Source organism: Daktulosphaira vitifoliae, unplaced genomic scaffold, assembly GCF_025091365.1.
Source record: "Daktulosphaira vitifoliae isolate Bord-2020 unplaced genomic scaffold, ASM2509136v1 Scaffold_2, whole genome shotgun sequence".
NCBI lineage: Eukaryota > Metazoa > Arthropoda > Insecta > Hemiptera > Phylloxeridae > Daktulosphaira > Daktulosphaira vitifoliae.
Window position 1 is genome coordinate 33,662,708 of NW_026099573.1, and position 23,261 is coordinate 33,685,968.

Sequence of the window (23,261 nt, forward strand, 5' to 3'; positions counted from 1 at the left end):
ATTTTCAAAATACTTATATGAAATATTAATTAGATTTATTTATAACTAATCATGTTCTATTCTTTACTACTTGAAAAGCAATTGTTCAGTTATTTTCCAAAAGTTCATTTGTTTATTCTGTTAATACAATTACATACAGTATTTTACTAACAAATAGTTTCAATAAAATTTTTATAGAAATAAATACTTTTTTTCTTTGAAAAGAAAATACTTTCTCATTAAACATTTATTATTTTTTTTTAATAATATTCATAAGGGTATGATTTACAAACTTCACAACCTCAATTTTATTCTAATATAAGTTCAAGCTACCTCAAATTACTAAATTGAATTCATAATCATAACAATTTTTTTTAATTTTGAATTTTATTATTTTTGGTGTTTTGATTTTTTAAACATACATTAAAAATATACTTAATATTTACTATATTTGTGATTATATTGTAATTAAATGAACTATAAGTAAGGAGTTTTTACATTTTTTACCAAAAAACTAACAACAAAAAGTATCTGAGTGTAGAAATCATTTAAGTATTTCTAATTTTTTAATATCATAATAGTGATATATCTCAATATACAAACAATGTGGCTATATAAATTAATAAAAATAGTAGAAATTGTGATATTTTAAAGATCATAAGAGGATCCTTCTATAATGACTCCGGGTACTAATTCTGCTTTGATTGATGATATATCCGTTAACCTTTGATTTTGTTCATTTTTCATTTGTTTAGATTGTTGATAGTTATTTGTTGATGGACTATTAGTATTTCTAGATATTATACCAACTGCAGACGATGCATACTCTAAGTTTCCATGACCATCTAAAGAAGACCTATGATGATTGGTCTTTTTCAACATAGCCTAGAAATTATTTTTAAGAAAACAATAATTATTTTAATAAAAACAATTGTTTTTGTAAAAAGTTATTTAGTTACTGAAGACTGAAGCTTTAGTAAAATTTTTATAATTAACGAGGCGCTAAGAATAGGCAAAATAGCTACACAAACGCATAGGAATAAAGTAATCAAAATTTATGCTGAATAATACAGGTTAAAATAATTTTAGCAATTTTTGAACATAAAGTTAACTTTTTTAACTCAACTTTTAAAAATGTTTCGGAAATACTGCTTCCTTTAAACATATGTTAAATTAAAGCTTATGTTATATACTATAAGTTAAAAAAGAAAATGTCTCTTGACAACTAGTCTTTAATTCGTTAGACTATATTTATATAGTATAAAATATATTATTAAATATATTATTTTATAATATATTATCAATATATTATTTTTGTGTTAAAATTATCGTTAGTTTTCTACAATTTTATTTGTTTAATTATTTATGTGTATACTTTATCTTAAACAGTACAGGAATATAGGAGAAGGAGTTAAGTACCCTCATTGAACACCTCTCATTTTACAAAAATAAATAATATTGAAGTAATAATTATATATATTTTCAGTTAGGATTTTTACAACTTTTAATGTCCATTCAATAAGTATATTAATAGAAAGAAGACTGCTTTTCCAAACAAAAAAATACTCCATTTATCAATGATTTGTGAAAAATTATAATTTCAGTTTTAAAACTTTCTTTCTTTTTTTATCATCTATTTTAATAGGAATATCACACCATTACAATGCTATAAAAGTAAATATAACAAAAATAATTAACTTCTGTTGTTTAATTGTTTATTTTCAAATAGGCTTTTTTATGTCAGTTCAATTTGTTTGAGTATTAAATTTTTTTCTTAACAAAGTTTTAAGTGTGGTTTAGACTAATTTTTTTACCGTTTTCTTAATTTATGATTTTATTATATTGCTCAAAATTTTTTATTAAAATTTAAACTAAACCATATACTATAAGTAATGCGATAGTCGAGGCGTAGGGTAGTTACATTTTTTGGAGAGGCCTAAATTTAATTTCTTTTTTCTAAAAAATAATTTCTATATTATAATACATATAATTTTTGTACATTTCTGGAGGGAGGCTAAGACTTCTTATCCCCCACACCTGACACCTATGTATAACAACTAATTATGTATCGATAGTTATTTTTCACGAACTTAAATTCGGTTTTCATACTACAGCTATACTCATCATGTTAATGTTTATCTATTGTACTGTTTTGAATAGTTTTATTGTAAATTTTACAAAATGTCATAAAATTGTATCGTTGTTTAAAAATTTCAAATGAAAATTATAACTGTCCTAACCTGAAAATTGTAAGGTGCGTCATTTTGATCCTCATTTACTGATTGAAACTGTTTACCTTTAAACTGCATTTCTAATACAGGATTAATTCTTTCCGATTTTCTAAAAATATATACACATAACTTAGATTTAATATTATACTGTTTGATACGTGGTTAATTATTTGTAAAAAATTCTAAGTAGTTTCATAAATAATTTTTACTTAATTTTTATTTTTACTTGTTGTTAAGTAAGCTTTTACACTAGTGCCGTATCTAGAATATTTTTTCAGGAGGGATTCAAGTATGTATGTAATAAAGTGTTGAAAATAAAAAAAAATTAGAGGGAGGGGTTTCGAAGGATTTGACCCCATGGATAAACTCTCAATATTACAGTGTAAATAAATGTTTAACTATCTAAGTAAAAATTGAAAACACAGAAAGAATACAAACAGTATTCTAGATTATCTCCACATTGACGTACGCCTACCATTTGTTTATATAATTGTATTTATGCGTATAACTATTTTTTTATACATTTCGATCAAAATTAAGTTTCCGTATTTTATTTTAAATATATATAAATATTTATATATTTAAGATTGGTAACGTTATTTTCTAACATATACCAAAATTAGTACCAGGAATTCATAAGAATTAATGCGTTAATGTGATCATGTGTTGGGTGTCTCGATATGGTGTCCAGTGTCTCGTTAGAGATGGTCAAGTGACATAATCAAAGGTGATCCGGATAATGGTGATGGCTGTTGATGATTCTCATGAGTTCCTGGTACAAAATTTTTATGTCTCAACTCTGTACCACCTGATCTTTAGATAAATTACGGTATTCTAATCGTGACCGAAAATGCTATACTGCACCATGGTGCAACATGAATAGATGTACCACAACGTCTTATCAAGATGCCACACGCTCATGGTGGCCTAGTGCATCTTATGGTTGAGGGATCCAATCGCGTGTTTACATTAAACCTAGTTCACATGATGACACTGATGCCGGGGAACTATGTTTTGTATGTCATTGGCAGTTGGGTCGTATATATATAATGGCACTAGTGTCGCGACATTAAGTCACGTTTTTGTTCTAACACTGGCATCGTGTGAACAATAAAATTTGTTTGTTAAGGTTATAAAAACAAGTTTTTTTTATCTTGTCTAAGCATAAATTTAATATAAAACTGATGATAGATGTGCTTAGGATTTTTTCACATGGGAATGTACAAACTTAAAAATTGTACTACATCTATCCTAAATTATATCCCAAACGTGAAATTATTATCGTCAGGAAGTGGGCGAATCCCTAACCTAAGCTTACTCCTTATTTCACGATTATAACCGTTCAGTAATTAATTAGGCTCATCTAAATCATTGGCTTAAAAAGTACTATATCCCGTTTTGTCAGCACCATAAAGTTTTATATTTTAAGATACTTGAAAATTATATTTACTAAAATTAATAATATTTAGATATTGTTTTGATTTCTTTCGAGGAGTTTTAAAAATGTGTAATTTTACTAATTATTACTTGATAGATTTTTGATTAAATTTTAAATCTGCATTGCCATCTTTGCGATCCACTAATGTCTTACGGTTATCATAATCTAATACTAAAGCATTTCTTTTGGATTTCATTTCATCTCTTTTTTTGTTATCCTAAATAAAAATATATTTTTCAATAAGAGAGCGTAGTTTTTTTTCAAATTTTTAGCGAATCATAAAATAATAAGCATATATTTCCAGAAAGTCTTTTTTAAAATATCATCTTTATAATTTCATTTACCTCTATACGACCAATGCCAAATTTTAAATGGTTGTTAATCTCAACATAGTCAGTGCCATCCATTTTTCCTCCTATGTCTACTTGTGTGCTTTGATCTAATAAATTGCATATATCATAATATGAGATTATACAAATATTTATTATACCAACTTAGTTTAAAAAATGATAAACGGTATTTATAATTACCTCTAACAGCGAATGAGAATTTTAAAATTCTAAAAGCGGTTCGAGTTTCCGGAAACCGATTTAAAGGACTATCCCAATTGCTTTCATCGATACTATTATCTCTGAATCAACCAACATTTATAATGTTTATGTATATATTATACAAATATAAAAATACGATTTTTTTAATATCACTCAAAAGAGAAAATGAAGAAAATATATACATTTAATATACTACTACTATCGTTTAATATCCCATATCACCCCCCTGATAGTTATCATTGAGTAATAGTGAGAAGACGACAAAATGTTTGTACTTGCATTTCGAAATCGAACTTATGACGCTTATTAACTGTAATGTGATCCAATTTGAACGGAACTTTAAACGGGTAACACTTTTTAACGCCTAAGAAATCGATTACGTTTGTTGTAGTAATGATTTTTCCTAGTTTAACTGGTCCTTGGTTAGTATTATTAAGAGTAGCTAACACGTGTTGATTATACAAATGGACCTTAAACAAATAATTTTCTCGATAAACCTAAAAATGTAAGTTTAACTAATTATTATAGACAAGTATAATTGTTAACTTACATGAAAAGAAAAATATACGACTTCTTGAAGTTTATTTGCACGATCTAATAGCAAAACTTGGTAAATAGATTTGCCTTTCCATTTCTTACAAAATGCTCTCAATTTTTTTCTAGTTTCCGAATTAAGTTGATCTAAAAATTATATGCATTACTGTTAATGTTATAACACAAGAAAAAATCATTATTTAGTAAAAAATGTATACAGACTATTTTCTGCTAAATTTTTTCTGACCATGTATCCTTGATAATCTGAAATACATTTTTATTACTAATTAATCTATAGTTTAGTAATATGTATTCCATTTATTGACTGTTATTTTTATATAAGTTAAATTTATGATTAGAAAACAATTAAAATCTAACCGAAGGCAAAGATTTGCAGCTACTGAATAGTTTTATGATAAACTCACGTTTTTGTATAACAATGGCGGCATTCTCTTCTGATAAAGTGTGTTCTACAGCTTTTGATTTTGTTTTTGATTCAATCGCACCTGCAAAAGCAAACAAAGTAATTATCTTAAAACTAAAAGAGTTACTACTAAAAAAGAACATTTTTTTCCCATAATTTTAAATTCTTTAAACATGATAAGATATATATTGATCAGAAAATCTTAACTCAAGGTCTTCAAAAACAATTACGCAAAATATTATTTCTAAAAAAAGTATAGAATGTATAAATTTATAGAAATTTTTTACTTATTCGCTAGTCAAAGGTTTTATGTCTAAAATAGTAAATTTTACAGAAGAAAAATATTTAATGAATTAATATTAGTGAATTAACAATTGATACAGTTTTCTTAAATCATGTTTTTGTAATATTTAATGAATTGAAAAAATTTTAAACGCGTTAATTTTTTTTTACTAAACAAATAATAATCGAAAAATAAAATAAATGGAAACTTTTGAATTAGAACGACGATATTCATGATGTTGTATAAAAATTAATATTTACAAATAGTTTCAACGTAAATGAAATAAAATATCATGGAAAATATATATTTAACACGTTTTTATCTAATAAAATTAGTAACTAATTAAAACACTTTCTCGACCCGGCAGATTTCAATTTGTAGACGGAGAGAGTAAAAAAAAAAAACGTTTCATATGAATCAAAATCTGAGATACCGAAAAATGAAAATATTATTTGTTCGCATTGAATCGTTTACGGTTCTAAGAGGTCGAGAAAGTTCTAATAAAACTTGTTCAACTTTAATATCAGTAAATTGTAAATTTCAAGCACCTCTTTAATATTGGCCGTGTCATGTTGAACGCCAGTGACATTTCACTATTGAACATTCTGTCGTCGTTATTTGTTTCCCGTGCGACAAATTCAATATTTAATTCGTCGTAAACATGTTTGTCGGTTCTCAGATTTTGAAACGGAGAAAAGTTTTTCGCCTAAAAATACAAAAACACACAAACAACACCAAACCGCCTCAAGGGTTAATATTTGAACTCTTTTGTCGTCGACCGGGTAATCCGCTTGAAATCGGAGAGTTTTTCCTCCATCACATGCAGGTGCCCTGCAGCTCTACTACTTCTAACGTATTATGGTTGCACTACCTATGCACCATAAGTGAAGGCGGTGGGGAAGTGTAGTTGCTTTGATGTCCGTCGAGGGAGATCAAAAGAACGCAATTAAAATAGGAAAAGGTCCGTACGGTGCACAACGTGATGACATTTTGCGCACCCCCTCGTGATGCCGACGGGAGTCACATACGCTAATGCAAATTACACGTCTACGGTTTTAATGAACCCCCTCGAGCCACACAAAGCGTTACGACGGGGGGGGGGAGACGTGTGCTCGTCAAAACCTTAAATATACGCCATTGTTTTCGTATGGGCTATGCAAGTGGCTGTTGAAATTAATTAGTTTGGTCTATAACATACTTAAATGTACAACAACGACTTAAAACAAACTAACCTAATAGAACTCGTTTTGATTAATCAATAAACCTGTTTCGATAATTTACAAAACATAAACAAATTCATTTTAGTTTAAGATAAACATAAATCGAGCAGTCCGAGGCAAAAAGACTCAAAGTTGTTAGAATATAATTAAACAGAGATATCGATGTGATAAATGTCATTTTATATTTTTATTATCACATTTTAAGAACTTGTTAAGGAAATCGTTACTTAAAACTAGACTAATTAACTAATAGCTAGAGAATAATTCTATACAAACAACTCTTTTATTGCAATTATTTATTGAAACTTAATTTGCAATCAATCTTAATTAGATTAAATATTAAATTTCTTAAGTTAAACTATTCGGCTTATAATAAACACAATAAAATTTATCATTTGTAACCGATTTGAATAATGATATTTTTCCAATACTTTTTATAGTTCTAAATTTCAAACAAATATCTCTCTTAAATCTATTGATCGTTTTAATAATAAATATGTTTGTCTTACAAAGAACGTTAAAAAATATAAGTAACCAATAGGAATGCTATAAAAGTTGTCTTATAATTAATAATTTTCGTCATTACCGGATTGCTGTTTAGCCAATTGCGGTGCAATTTTCCGTTTAGTGATAAAAGATCGAAGCATAGATTGAACTTTGATTACTTTTTTCACTTGAATCTCATACAATCTACAAATTTAAGTTATTATTGATAAATCATTCGATAAAATCCTATAAAGTCATTAACCTGGAAAGATATTCTTCATGATAGTACTTTAAGAATACTTTAGTTTTTCCAATTTTCCAACCTTCCATTTTCAAACGGATTAACAACAAACGACAATTTTCTCTAGTCTCTTCGACGTTCTCGTAGAAATCAAAAGCCAAAAATTTGTATCTATTTGATAAAACTCGGTGGTCAAACTCGAGAAAATTGTAAATTATCACTGTTTTTATTCACCTCTGGATGAATTCGTTGAACGATACTCTGCAAGAATAACCATTTTGTCGGGCCAATACAGTCTCGACTACGGACAATGCTTTTAGTTGCTGTCTAACCACTTCTGGCTGGAAACTCAATGGTTCGTCGGTCAACGTAGTTCGTATACACCTTACGAAATGTATGCCATTCTTTTGGTCGGTCGTGTCCACGAGAGATCTTAAGATTTCCACGCTACTTGCTCGGTAAACTGCTGATGCCGTACGGATTTTATGCGTTTGAGAGTATTCACCTCGAGATTCAGTGTTGTATTTCTGTCAATCGACAAATGAATAGTCATTATTTAAAAATCTATTACTCTTTAAAATATAAATCAAAACCTCAGTTGCTATTATTGAAACTGCAACCATGAAAAATATTTAACTTTTCCGATAAAAACATTGGAAATGACACTTGTCATCATGGTAACTATTATTTACTTAAGGCCATCGTTGAACGTTAAGAGTCCAATCGGATACCTAATAGGTATTACCTACCCGTATAGGATATTTTTCAGCTACAAGCGCTACACCCCAGCGGCTAATTTTATTCAATGGCGGTTTTACAATCTGCCGAGACCGTTCTCTGCTTGCTGTCAAGTTGCCACATTTTGTCAGGCGGTTCGTGAACAGTTCTTTTAACGTACTATCCTTAGACCCGCGTATCGTCTCAATCACCTCAGGAGTCAAGAAATCGCGGTTTTTCTCGATTAAGTCTTTTAGTTGATAAGTAATCAAACCACTGTAATGAGCTACGCTAAAGCTTTTCGAATCCACTATTTGAACATAGGGTTCTTTAGGATTTTTCTCCAACTCGTCTAAAAAACAATTAGAAAATACTTTATGATTGCGAGAATTGTTAATAAAAACCCTTGTTTTAGCCCATAAACATGTAATTACCAACTAAATTCTAGTCTAAAAACTATTTTGCATTCTCTTTTGAGGGCAAAATGTTAGAAATATTTCCAATGGTGTGTCTACATCTGGAGCAGCTACCCCGGGACGCAATGAAAAGGGCACCCTGTAAATTTTTGGGGCGTCATAGTCGATGTACCCAATAAAACTTGGAATAAATTATATTTAATGTTATGTTATTCATAGTTAACGTTCTTGCATTTATACATATTTTAAGATTTTTGAGTTAAACATTTCTTTTAAATAAGCTAAAAAAATTACTATTGTTTGCTCAACAAAAAATTATAGGGCAGTATTCGATACAAGCTGCCCAAAAATACTAAAACCCTTAATACGCCACTGGATATTTCCTATAATTTGTGCGAAAATTCATATTATTAATCTTTAACTGATTAAAATACTTAATTAACTGAATTTATGTATTTAATTTATTGATTTCTATAAATAAGTACTTTTAGTAAATAATAAATGTGAATAAACAACATTTATTAACGTATCAAGCATCTACGAGCAGATAGGATTAAGTTTTCTCTTTTTATTTTTATTTTACTGGCATTTAAAATGAATAATTTTTTTATTATACTCTAAAAATATAAGTTTTCTTTTACTACATTTTAACATGTAAACTAATTATCTGTTTTTTTTTTTTTAACAATTGATGATATTGACTCGTCAGTTTTTCGGAAATAATCACAAAATGATTAAAATACTTAATGAAAACTAATTATTTAATTACAATTTTTGTTACATAATTCAAAATTACTTCTAATTTATTATGATTTGTAATTTCACAATTGATTTGAATATTTATAACCATTCAATTAAATTTGACCTCGTTTTACCAATAAATAAAGTTTAAAATGTTGCAATATCCATACCTTTGTTTTTCCTGGTAGAAATTAATTTTGTTCACTGTTTATGTAAGGGTTCTATAAATGTATATATACATGTATAATATGTACGTATATATTATGTGTATATACCTCAAATAATTATTTTGTTTTTATAAATCATGGAATTATAAACAATCATTAAGCTTACTTGTTATATAAGTGTAATCCTGACAATTTTTGGCGGCTTCATCGAACACATAAAATATTCCTTCTGGATTATTCATAAGCGCATCGATAATTGGTTTATTATTCAGATATTGAAAACCATACGATTCTATGCGTTCGTCGTCCATGTCTTGCTGCTCAAAAATAGAATATCAGTAAAATTTTAATGTCTACAAAATGAAATGATTAATGATTAAGTTTTTTTATCTAAGTTGAGGTTGTCAAATTATTTTCAAGTTAATTATTATATATTTATACTGTACAAATCGCCCGAGGAAAAATTGTATAGTTTTTCACTATTAAAACACATTTTTTATGAAAATGCTTACCAGTTCCCATGTAAACGTTTTTTGAATAAAATGATATTGCATTTGTTCGTTTAGGCAATTAACAAACAGTTGCTCCAAATTGTTTTGACGGAAACACTCAAATCCGAACATGTCCATCAGACAAACGACGTGCCTGTCTCCACTAAAAGTTATAACTTTTTAATTTTAAGACGTATTCGACCATATTGAAAATACCAATTTTTGCATAAATTGCCGATTGTTTAAATTATTAGTGTAACTGAATGGAACTCACAAAATCGCCCTGCTAAATGCTAACTTCATGTTGATCACATTAACAATCCAATCAAACAGCCGAGCGTACAGAGTCTGAGCAAACACTTTGATGCACTCAGAAGCTGATGTTACTGTGTGCTTGCGACGAACAGCCGCTCCATTCACTACCACACAGTAGTTAAAAAGACACCATGCAAGTTTTTTGGCATCTACTCCGAGTAGATCGGCAACTGAACAAAAAAATATACACTTAATAACTATTTAAATATAATCGATGTTTTGAGATGCTATTTTTTTTAAAACTTCCATCTTTATATCGTTATTTATAGACATTATACGACAATATTTTAATTTGTTTTTATTTTTATTGATTTATAAGATAAGTAATTTCAGAAATCCTATACCATTCGGGATTAGATCGCTGTTTTCAATTTTGACTTCACCGTCGTCCTCATCTTTGATTATTTTTAATTCGCCCAAGTTCAGTATGGCGGCCAAAACTCTCCACAAGGTATTGACTTGATCGTCAGTGAACTCGAGCGCATCCTTCAGGCAGACAAGTAACTTGTTGAAATTGCTCACTTTTGCACCTTGCCCGTAAACGATCGACTCTTTGTTACTTGACAAATAACGATATTTACAACTTTTGTCCAGATGGTATTTTTCGAGCATCTCGTCTAATTTAGCAGCGGCTAAGAAGTCATAAAATATATGAAAGTTTTGTTGATCTTCATTTCTGTACGTTAAAACAATAAAAAAATTATTTTTACGACCCCAAACATATCCAAATGTTAAGTTATATTATAAAAATCTGGGTCATAAAAACATTATCATAAATAAAATAACTGCGGTGTAACAAACCAAGAAACGTTAGTAAAATATTAAGTAAAACGTGTTAAAGACCTAAGACTGTTAGCAGTTATATCTTTTCTTCTTATACCGGTAGATCGTAATTTCAACAGTTGGATTTGTTATATTTTAATAATAAAATAAAATCTGACGAATTTCCCACAATCTTACCTGACGTTTGTTACTCGCCATTTTTCCAGCTGATAGACGAAAAATATTGCGCCGCTTAGTTTTCCGGTTGATGAATACGTGACTTGAGTGTGGTTCACATATCTTGTGGAGTTCATGTGATACTTGTTTGCAGCATTTCCAAAAGATTGGATCACATCAATGGCACTTTTGATTTTCAGACCAATTTGGTTGACTTTGCCGTGACTTTGCTGCGTTTTTTAAATAATTGATAGTTTAAAAATGTATTTTTTTTTAAATACTTGGACATACTTCTCCGAGGAATATCAAGTGTTCGATGAGTTTGCTATAGTTAAATGTTTTTCCAGACTTTGTTTCGCCAGCCATTATTATGCACTGGGGTTGTTCGTGGTGTAACATGTCTTGATAAGCCGCATCAGCCACGCTGAATATGTGCGGTTCGTTATCACTACGACATTTATTCTGATAACGGTAGTGGTTCTGAAACACAAAATTAAATTCTACAGAACTCCTTTTGAAAAATATTCAACGCTTGGCTTGGTAATCTATGTTTGAATCATAGGCTAAAAACATAATTAAGTATACCTTTTTTTCGCAAGTAACATTGTCCACATTGGGGTTAAGGTATAACAACACGTCACCGACAAACGTATAATTTTGACCGTTCGAGTGACGATTTTGAAGTTCTCGAAGTACAGACTCTTCGGACACTTCTTTTAAAGCAGCTAAATCCTCGAAATGCATAGGCCTCGCCGGTTCCGTTCGACCGGTCTGTAATGCAAAATCGTTTATTCATATCGTTTCTAAACTAAATCATAATTTAAATGGAAAAAAAATTTATTAAAATTTTTTCCTATGCCGATGAATTTATCTTCTGAAAAATAACATTGCCTATCCAATACATTTTATTGCAATAGAACCTTTGTTTTACGATATTGTTATTACAATAATTTTCTATTCAACACGTAGAGGATTCAATTATGTTTAACGTTGAGAATTAATAAAACGTTAGTAATTGATAGAAGACTCGGTGTACTAAATGGGATCGAATAAATTAAAAACTGAACGCCTCGCCGTAAATAGATAGTATAATTACAGGTTTCCGACAGCTAGGGTAACAATGAAAGTATTCATTATATAATTAACAACGGATGAATAATCACTAAACATTTAATTTAAAACACATTGTTCTCGCTCAGAGTGTCTAACTAACCTTCTATAATAATACACCAGATCAGCTCATCGCAAGTTGTGTACGACCTAATGTAATCATCGGTCTTGCCTCTATACACTCAGATCATTTTGAAATTGTTTAATAGTGTATTTATAATGATCATAAAAATACTTTCATCTTTTAAAAGGGTAGAATAAAATTCAGGTAATTAAAATAACGTCTTACTTTCAGGTATCCGTTCTTGATAATTCTCACTTCCGGTTTTCTTATGGACGATACGTCGTCTACAATAGATTCCATAATTGATTTTATTTCGAGGCGTGTCTGTAAACCATTCAACACTTATTCGATGTACATAAAAATATATTTTCCATCTAGTGAACTTACGTTGTCTGACACTTCTGATATGAAAGGATGTTCCAATAGTTCTTCGGCAAAGGGGCGATGATCAGGGTTTTTTTCTAAACATCTACAAAACAATGCACCCCTTAAGTACATAAGCTTTACTTTACTGATCCCAAATTTCTCAGTAGAAATTTTAGAATAGTACTAAAATAAGTTTTAAATTAATTACAATATTCTAAAATTCAAAATCGTTGTATTATGAAGTGTATAATAATTGTATAACGCGCAGTTTCTAAAATAATAATAATAAATATGTTAATTACAAAAAAAAAAAAAAACGTTTTTCATTGTCTTAACTAAATAATATGGTGATTTAATAGAAAATTACCTTTCACTTCAACTGTCACTTCAACGTTAAGAATAAATGGGAAATATATACCAATTGATTACACAACAGTGACAGTTAGTTTGAGTAGAGTTATTTAAACTTTATCTAAATCTCCTGTCAATGTAATCCATACACAAAGAAAATTAAGCCCACTTATCTTCATCAATTGATTTTAGTCTTTTAAATGTGTCAAGAATTTCTACTGGAGTTTTAGAACTTTGTAGTTTTGTATTGCTAATCTTATCCATTTTATAAAATGTTGTTCAGCGGATAATTATAACTACACAACAGCAAAATTATAAGAACTTTAAGAACTAGTCAAAAATGTAATATACTCATATTTATTATTGATCTAATTTTTATAAAAGAATTTTTATTGAAAGTTTTAAGTAGTTATTATTTTTTTTTTTTTTTGATAATAATTTCTATTGTAGTTTTTTTAAATATTTTCAAACATAATTTCGCTTTTATTCGTGTTTCTTTCTTTTTTTTAAATAATAGGTTTTAAGATATCAGTGGTTTTTAAAGTAGGTATTTTTTTAGAATTAAGTAATTTGTAAAAAGTTTTAAGGGCAAATTTTTTCTCAACATATATTTAAATGATATTTTATTTTATAGTCTCAGAGAATTTAGATATGAATTTTTTGATTTTTGATTTTAGTGGCTTATAACTTATAGGTATGAAGTTTTAAAAAATTTTTTACTCTTCAGATAATTACATTGTATAAGCTGAAAATAAAAATTATCCTTAACTTACTCAGCAATAAAGTCGTTATAAAGTTGTGACCAGTTGGATGGCCTAAATAATCCAGGAGGTGGATTTCTTGCGATTTGAAATAAGGCTCTTGTGGGGTGAATATCCAAAAAAGGAGGTTTTCCATCACCTAACTCAATAGCAGTTATTCCTGTAATTGTATAAACAATTTCAAAGATATATTTTTAGTCAATTACAATACTAAATTAATCCAATTTCGATCAAGACTAATCCAAATGAATTTATAGTGAGTAGGTCTCAAAACGTTCATTTACAAATATCAGAATTATAATATATACAATACTAGATTTTGATATGTTATCAAAATCCTGTAATACTTGTACTTCAATAAATTTTTTTCATTAAAATATGTTTAAATATGAAATATATTTTACTCTCAACTAAAAAATAAATAAACAGCTAATAATATTACCTGTTGCCCAAACATCGATTTTTTTGTCGTAACAAGGTGAATCTTCAGATTTGTCTTTGTACTCGGCTAAAACTATTTCTGGTGCCATCCAAGCTGGAGAGCCAATGCATGTATTAGTTTTGAATCCTGAACTCTGCAACTCCCTGGCAAACATTTTTTGTGTGTGATAATCAAATACGACTTAAATGATCAGTAAAATCAATACTTTTTGAACAGTATTAATATTAATTAACTACCTCAAAGATAAAATAGCCTTTTCTATAATTAAAAACTATTCGTTTGTTTATAAGCAAAAAACCTCTAAAAAAATTATATTATAATTTATAGTGTTGAAATTTTATTGAGTAGTTAAAACGTTAGCATGCCATGTTAGACAGTCAATCATCGGTTTACAATTGGATTTAACTTTATGTCCCGCAGTAAAAAAATCAATTTGAACATTGCTTGTACTATTATAAGTCTTACTATAAAAATTAATATTTTGAGAGTTATTATGGGAATATTGTGAATAAGTTCCCAAGAAATGTATTATGTCACACCATAACCTAGTCGTTAAATAAAGAATTTTTTTATAATTATCATCTTTAGTTAAACATATGTATGGCAAAAGAGTTGGATACAAAGAGATACACACAATTAAAACAAGTAGGAATAACTTGATAACTGTTCCGTAATATATAATTCAATATTTTTCTGGAAACTTAAGTTTTACTAATAAATATATATAGAATCGTACATGATATCTGATATTTATATTACTATTAATAATTTTGAATTAATTAAATGTGTCATTACCTTGATTGTCCAAAGTCTACAAGTTTAACATGGCCATCTTTTGTTAAGAGTATGTTCGATCCACGAATGTCTCTATGCACTACATTGTTTTCGTGCAAGTAACAAATCACCTGCCAAGTATAAAAATAATGAAAACTCGTTTAAAGAATCTGATATCGTAAATAATTCATTTATGGTTAAAAATAAAAAAGATCATATATTTTTGTACTCGTTGATTTTTTTTTTAATTTATATTACTTTAATGAGTTCTCTTAGTATGTATCCAATTTGATTTTCTTTCAATTTTTTATTTTGAAGCAAAAGACCATTAATGATGTCAACGATTGTTCCACCTTCACACAACTGTAAATAAATTTTGAATAATTAAATCGACAACTATTATATTTTTACAAGAATAGATGATTGATATGTTATAGTTAGAGTAATTTATAAATGAATAAATTACTCTAATGAAATTAATATATACTAAACAAATATCATTATTAATATTACATTTAACATAAAACAAGTATTTTTGACATAAATGTTTTACATCTTTAAAATTGGTCACTATTTTTTTTTAGAATTTTATTTTAAACTATATATCCTGTTATGGTTTCGAACTTGTGGATCAGGTGAAATATATAAATAATATTGGTAAAAACTTACTTCCATAACGAACCACAATTCATTTCCTCTTTTATTTCCATAAGCACCATAGAAGTCTGGCATATTAGGATGAGATGATAAATCTCTTAAAATCCGGTACTCTTCATTGATGTCCTTTTCTAAATCTGAGATATCTTTCATATTTTGAATTTTTACGGCCACATTTTGTCCTATTTAATTAATTAACCTTAGTAACCCTTAATTATTTTTTCTTTAACACCTAATAAAAACTTTAATGTGGAGCCTAATAAATAAGATCAAAGCCTTTAATTTGAAAGGTTAAGTGGATTAAGTAATTAAGTGACACTTTTTTGGGTAACATTTTTTCAATGATATTCGTGCTATAAGATAAAAAAACTTTTGCCAATCTTTATAAACATCGATGTATTAAATTAAATATTTTTCTTGAATGTGTATATGTTTTAATAACGATTATGTTACTTTACAAAAGAAATTTTACACAAGACCATTTTATGTTTAACCCTTAATTTATAAAGTTAAAGGTTGGCCAAATTAAAAATTATTTTATTGTCACTCATGAATAGATATTAAAATATTTACTGTCATAAATATAGGTATGTCATTACTCATACCTAATAACTTTTAATAATAACAAATTATGTTAAATTTTAGCAGGGGAACATGTACATAATAATGACTGTAAGACTGTTGAAAATTGTCACCCTTAGTATTGCAAAATCTAATTTAATTTGTTTAGTATTGATTTGGTGATGTATAACTTGTAATTAATGACAAAAAATAAACTCGTACATTAAGATCAAGTCAATACAGAATACATATGATCCTAACAATATTGAAAAAAATATTTTTTAAATTTGTCATTATTAGCAAGTGTTCATTGCACTTGTGCATAAATTACCGTTTCTTAGTCGAATTTAACAGTGGTGGAACTTAATATTTATAAAAGCTGGATGAAATTGTTTGGTCGACGACAAACATTTACCTGTTTGAGAGTCAATGGCTTCGTAAACGTTACTGCAAATTCCTGATCCTAATAATTTTCCAAGAGTAAAACGGTCCCCTGAATTTGGTAATGAGTTGAGGTCGAGAGGGCCAGAATCGAGTTTGACCATATTGAAATGATTTTACTAGTTTAAACGCGCGGACACTTCAACTTGCTTACAAACACTGAAAATTCACGGAAAAACGCCTTTCAAAATGCAAACGTGATCGCATTTGCTGAGTAAAGCCTAAAGGAATCGCATCAACTGCACGGCTAACCGTATTTCGAGGTACAACAGCAAGGGTTTTACGATGGAAACCACACAAATGTCCAACCTAGTAATTCAATTATAATCTGATGTCGCCGGCCTTCGTTTAACATTAGCACTTATTTATCGTGACCAGGAATCGTACACCGATTAAAATCGTGGTAACAGAATTGCATACACTTTTTATTAATCAATGAGCGGATTTCGGTCAATGGAAATCGCTCCATTTAAAGAAAAATATCAGTGTTAAATTGTTTTTGCTTATTTTAGAAATACATTTGTGCAATTCATAAACACATGTGATTGTTTTCATTACTGTTATTGTTATTTTTCTTTTGCGCGCGCGTTTCGCGCTTAAAAAAAAACACAAAATTAAATTATATTTAAATAACAAAAGAATACACCATAATGATTTGAAATTGACCAAAAGTGTACGATGATTATGACATTAGGTAATGTCATCAATGCAATATAAATAAATAAGTAACCGTTTTGCGGTGCTAACACGAAACCCGTTATTAATCATTTTACGGGCAACACGAATAGTTTTTTGGCTACTAGAAATGAAAATACCGCGGCGTTTTAGCGCCATTTCTAGCGCACAAAAAAACTGTCGGTGTACAGTACACAATGAAATTTTTTTACGCGATTGTTGTGCCGAGACCTCCGCGCAGGCACACACATGAATGAACGGCGGTGATGATTCACTGGTCCGTTTATAGTCCACATAATCGGTAAATCGTGTGTTACGTTAAGTATACATTTATGTAGTCGACGGCGGCCGTGTGTGCGTATATGATCTTTGGTGTTGAATGGGAGAGAGAGAAAAAAACACATCTCGGAGCCCAAGAGGATAGCGTCGGGCTGCTTACTTTTCACGCCTGTAGAAAAAAATGCACGCGTTAATAGAATTATAAAACACACGCATGTACATGTGAGCAATAAGTACACCGCGGCTGTGCATTATGTGTGTATATATACGTGTTACAAGCGCGTTATTATATAATACACAACATTATTATATTGTACACACATAAAATTTACTTACCTACCTACAGTTGCATGGAGGTGTTAAAAAGAACGCGCCGGCGTGTATTAACGCCTTTTTTTTTTTTGTTGTTGTCGTACACACATAAACGTTTCCCTCCCGCGTTGATTTCTCTCTATTTTACGTTTTTTTTAATGGGAAAAATACAACGGGCGCTACAGTCGTAAATCCGTGGAAGCAGTAAAGGGTGCGTGAATCGGAGGTATGATGTTACAATAAAAACGACAACATGATGTGTGTATATTAGTGAACTGCCGAATGGTTTCGGTGGGCACCAGAAGAGAAACGCCGCGGTCTACGGACGCGTAGAAGACTATGAATAGAAAAACGGACCCGATTCCGGTTAACGCCGATGACGACGCTCGGGCTGTGTTAATAAACACATAAATAAAATTAGGTAAAAGAAAAATTATACACGGGAAAGAAAAAAGGAACCTCAACCAACAATTACCGCGCGCGAGTGTGTGTCGGGGTCACGATTACGGTCTGACGGTTTGACTCCAATCAACTCAAAATCGATATAATATAACTATAACGCGCACGGATGGATTTTTTTAAGACCACCCAAAATACTTATTGCCTCGTGTAATTACGGATGGTGTGAAAAAATTTCTAGACCCATTCCCAGTGGTTTTTGTCTATACGGCGTGCCCGACCGCCGCCGTCACCATAAATTGTGTTTTTCGACCATGCAAAGAGGGCGTGAGTTTTTCGGATTTTCCTAAAATAACACCCCGGCGCTAGTGATGTATGTTAATACGACAAAAGAGGTGGTGCCCATTTCGGTCAACACAATGGCGTGGAGTAATAATCGTTGCCATTTATTTATCGATCACATTTTTGCACTATATTCGTTTTTGTGCACGTTATTTTCATCACTACAATAGTGTAACAAATCAAATCTTCAAACCAATCGCGATTTTTCAATAAAAAAATAAATAATGCCCCGTGACTAATTATTTGATTATTTTGAGCATATCGGTAAAATACACTTCAGGTATTTGTGATATTTTGCTAACTACTTCTGTGGTTAAGTGTGAAACCATTTATGATGCCGCAAATGACTAATATTGCAAGTAGATAACATTTGCCACCGAGTCATTTCAAACATTTGGCCAAACACCTGATATCTCACATTTTCTTTTTTAACTTTTCAAGAAGAACAAAATACTCGTCGATTCTATGTTTACTTTAAATAGTAAATGTTATCGTAAGCGCAACTAGGCGAGGGCTAGTCGTCTCTAAATTTTGAAAATATATACATATATTGTTTTTATAAAAGTACTTTTTATGACAAAGGAAAATTCAATGAGCATTCTCAAAGATTGTATTCTATTCTACGATTTCAATAAAAATCTTGACAAGTATACGACCCTATTAGTTCTTTATAATTTGTCAAAACGAGTAGTGTTGTTTATTCAATTTGTCAAAAATGCAATATTATATAATATTTACAATATGACGGATTTTTGACACCCGAAGAAAACGAGAAAACAGAATGGTAAGCCATTTTACTTTTTTTTATTTTGAGCTAAAAAACATACAATTATATCAATATTTGAGTAAAGTAGAATACGAGTTAGAATAAAATACTAATTATCAACAATAAATGACTATAAATGTAAAATATGATTTTGTTTTGTATAGTTTTTGTTTTTGAGTAACAAGAAAATCAATTTACTTATTCTTTTTTACAATCTTTTATTTTATATTTTACGAATTTTGCTCGTAGAGACGTTCATCGTCGTTTTATTTAGCTGTCGGTTTTTATCGTTCTAAAATGTTTTTTTAGAACCTAATTTATTAACTTTTGGAGTCGTATAAAATATTATACAATTTTTGCATACATACTATGTAAAACGTTTTGTGATCTGAACTCTTTCATGTAGTTAAGAGCTGAATATTAAAAATATTGAACACAATTATATATTTCAAATGGCTGAATACTGATTGACTAAAATTTATTTTATTATTGTAGTATTTAACATTACTAAATAAGTTCGTATTATAATATATTTTTGATCCGTAATATTAATTAATATTTTCACTAATATTTAAAATTATTCTTGTTGAACCTTAAATATTGCGAAAATGACAAAATAATCAGACATGTTCAATCGAATGTTTAATGCATTTTAATAGCGTCATTACTTCAGCAGTCTTTACATCTCCATCGAGTAATTGTATAATAGAGTCCACATAATTTTTGTACGTCTTCATATAAACACAATCGAATTACATGTTATAATTTTTCCTCGGTACGATACATTTTAACAATGAAAACCTTATTGTACAATGTAAAGAGAAAAAAATTGACGGCGGTGGTGGTAATGAAAGAGGTGACGATAAACGATGGATAAACACATTACAAGAAAAGAAATCTAGATCTGTACGCGCCGCGGTGTTCTACTGTTAAAAACAGGTGTTAACACAGACTCCTGCTGAATATCATCTTGTGTGGTTTCCCCGCTGGCTGCTAAAGGCATTTTGTCCAACATTAGTCCACACTTTTTTCTCTTGTGTATATTTTTACTGTTCATCCTACAATACTCTCCATCTCATTTGACGTTGACGTCATTTTCTCCGTCACTTTTTTTTCTAATTATTTTGCTGTTTTTCTAGACGTGTTATTATTATTTATTAAATTTCAACTATAGTCGAATTGACAGTATGTTCACTAAACACTTTACTTTTAGCGTACCTAACTATTGACATCGTGTTAACGAAATACGCGTCACTGCACAAAAAAGTTCAAATGAACTAACGAGACTTGTGAATAGGGCACTGATTTGAAATGCATTTAGACATTTTTTTCAGTTATTCCGAACGAACAATCAGCCAGTACGAATTTTTATTAATTGCCTTAAAAACTTGATAATGTTGTCGAGGTTATAATTTAGTGGGTGTATACCTTCTAAACCGAACAATATTTTTACGCATATATAATCCTATGACAAAGATGCACAAACTTGGCATATTACAAAGTACCTCAAGAAAAACTTATAAATGCACTTCAAAAATAACGATAATTTTTTTTTCTTATTAATAATAAATAAGAAAAAATGCGCTTTAAACATAGTTTAAAAAGACAAAAATAATTTTTGTCTTATAATAATAATTAAAATAATTATTATTTAAATAAATAAACAATAATAGAAATTTCAACAAAATTAATGTTGTATTAAAAGTTATAAACGTTATTAGTTAGGTTTGAGTACAGGTGTACATATATATATATATATATAAATATCATTTTTTTTAATAGGATTCTATTTAAAAAAAAAACAATAGAAGAAATAAATCCGGCTGTCGATGTGAATATTAATCTACGTCAACTGTAAGAAAAATTTTATTTGTACAACCGCCCTGAATTCATGACTGCAAATATATCATTATGATCTATATCGCTTTTTATTAACATTTCCCAAAGAACCAATCAAGAATGAACACCTATCATAATACGAAATAAAATAGATCAACTAACAAGAGACTAGAGCTGGTGCTAGTGCTAGTGGGAAAAGAAGGATCACAAAATTCACCGAGTATTTTATTTTTTAGGGTTCGATGATCACTTGAACAATGAATTAGAAAAAAAGCAATTCGACATAGTTACTATTAGAAAACATATTTAGAAGTTGAAAACTGCTCAGAATAATTATTTTATAAATTTATAAATAAACATGTATCATTATAGTGAGTAATATTACATATGATACGCTAAGAACTACTGTCCTTGTCCGGCTGTGGTTATGATGATATTTATTTCTGGTGATCTCCGGTACATCTTTATGATGCGGCTATGGACTGTATAAAAACCTATTCTCTTTGACGGTAGTAATAATAATATTATTGTTATTATGTATTCCTGTAGATATGTATGCATAGGGAGCAGTTCTTGAACGTTACACGCCGCCGCTGTCTTTGGAATAACTGCCGCTTATGTGTTAATTTTATTTTTTGTGCCGCGGTGGTTCGATCCGGAAAGCATAAAACGTCGGCAGACACACACAAAACTATGTCCAGTTGCCGGTTTTCGTGTTGGTAATGATAGAGAATTAGCCAAGGTGTCAAGGGGAGGTACCAAATAGTGGGCCTCGGGGCGTCCTACAACGCCTCATGCTGGTTCCTGTGTCGACCAACCTGTTATTATAAAGACCTCACAAGATGCAATATAGGTATCCCCAGTCAACATTATATGATGTTCCGCTAGAATGAAAAATTGCGGTAATTCCTATTTTAACATCTATACACACACACACACAAATAAAATACACACTTTTCTCAAATTGCAAACCAATGCCATTGTATGTATTTATATATAGCCATTAATTTTATAGTGATATAAAAGAGCAATGTGGAAGCCCCTAATAGCATCGGTGTGATGCCTCAATTAGTGGTCAGGGACCTTCTCTGCAATCACAATACGCGCTTATAAAGGTTCGCATAATTCATGAAACAGCAAATTTTCATTTATTCTCTATGACATTTTTACAGCAACCCATTGGTCGTCCGTGGGAAAATGTTCGGAATAATACAAGTGTAGAAAAATTAAGACATTACAATCACCTCGCACGTGTTAATATATGCACTTTCAGTGCGCAGCAGCACGAGCCAGAATTTTGTTGAGCCAAAACCACCGTTATTGATTTTTTATCTCTATACATTAATTGGATTTTAATCGACATCAATGCCAAACCTCTACAATAGGATTTATAGTACATAGTTGGTTGTAATATTAGACATCCATTTTTTTTTAAATTTCAGATAACTTAATCAATCCCTTTTGGATGTTTTTACAACACATATTCGAATATGTTTGAATTAATATAACAATAAAAATAAATTCACTCTAAAAAGATTATTTATATTATTACAATTTTATATCAAAGTATTATTCTATTGATATTAGATGTTTCAACAAATGTTCTTGTTGAAATTCTCACTATCCCCCCCCCCTGAATGTACTACCTTTATAACGTGCATAATATACTTAATAAATCTATTATATAAACTTCAAATAAATGTATAAGATGTTGCGAATTGTAACTGATAAAGTTTCGTTAATCCCGTACAGGAGTTCCATGAAAATCAGATTTTCAAACTTAAAGGAAATTGATTTTATAAGTATACTTTTTTACGTAACAATTTGAAGATAAGTGGTACAAAGGGAAAACGCATATCGACCACCAAAGCGTCGAAGAGGAGGAAAAGTAACCATGACCACTAATGGTTTTAATAACACCCATTTGACTTAATGTGAATATTTACATC

At 29.6% G+C, this 23,261-nt stretch overlaps 1 protein-coding gene across 1 annotated transcript; it reads right to left on the reverse strand.

Annotated features, from left to right (window-relative positions):
• Nucleotides 1-453: 453 nt before the first annotated feature.
• On the reverse strand, nucleotides 454-16,998 carry LOC126897428 (neither inactivation nor afterpotential protein C). The gene is made up of 28 exons (XM_050670994.1): nucleotides 16,675-16,998; nucleotides 15,711-15,880; nucleotides 15,300-15,404; nucleotides 15,063-15,172; nucleotides 14,268-14,410; nucleotides 13,838-13,985; nucleotides 12,735-12,816; nucleotides 12,573-12,671; nucleotides 11,759-11,944; nucleotides 11,465-11,653; nucleotides 11,195-11,403; nucleotides 10,579-10,910; nucleotides 10,194-10,404; nucleotides 9,941-10,082; nucleotides 9,595-9,745; nucleotides 8,137-8,456; nucleotides 7,622-7,914; nucleotides 7,409-7,558; nucleotides 7,247-7,350; nucleotides 5,159-5,239; nucleotides 4,956-4,997; nucleotides 4,750-4,880; nucleotides 4,479-4,669; nucleotides 4,179-4,279; nucleotides 3,993-4,087; nucleotides 3,738-3,865; nucleotides 2,220-2,319; nucleotides 454-864 (listed from the first exon to the last, which is right to left on the reverse strand). The coding sequence occupies exons 1-28, from the start codon at nucleotides 16,802-16,804 to the stop codon at nucleotides 628-630; spliced, it is 4,380 nt and encodes a 1,459-aa protein (XP_050526951.1). The 5' UTR covers nucleotides 16,805-16,998; the 3' UTR covers nucleotides 454-627.
• Between the last annotated feature and the right edge of the window lie 6,263 nt (nucleotides 16,999-23,261).

What these genes read in the sequence shown, in the direction of transcription:
- LOC126897428 (XM_050670994.1), bottom strand. Translation starts at nt 16,804, where the DNA reads ATGGTCAAACTCGATTCTGGCCCTCTCGACCTCAACTCATTACCAAAT. An exon ending in TCAAGAACGGATACCTGAAA is followed by an intron (nt 11,945 to 12,572) that starts GTAAGACGTTAT and finishes TTTGCATTACAG; the next exon opens with ACCGGTCGAACGGAACCGGC. An exon ending in AAACGTTTACATGGGAACTG is followed by an intron (nt 9,746 to 9,940) that starts GTAAGCATTTTC and finishes ATTTTTGAGCAG; the next exon opens with CAAGACATGGACGACGAACG.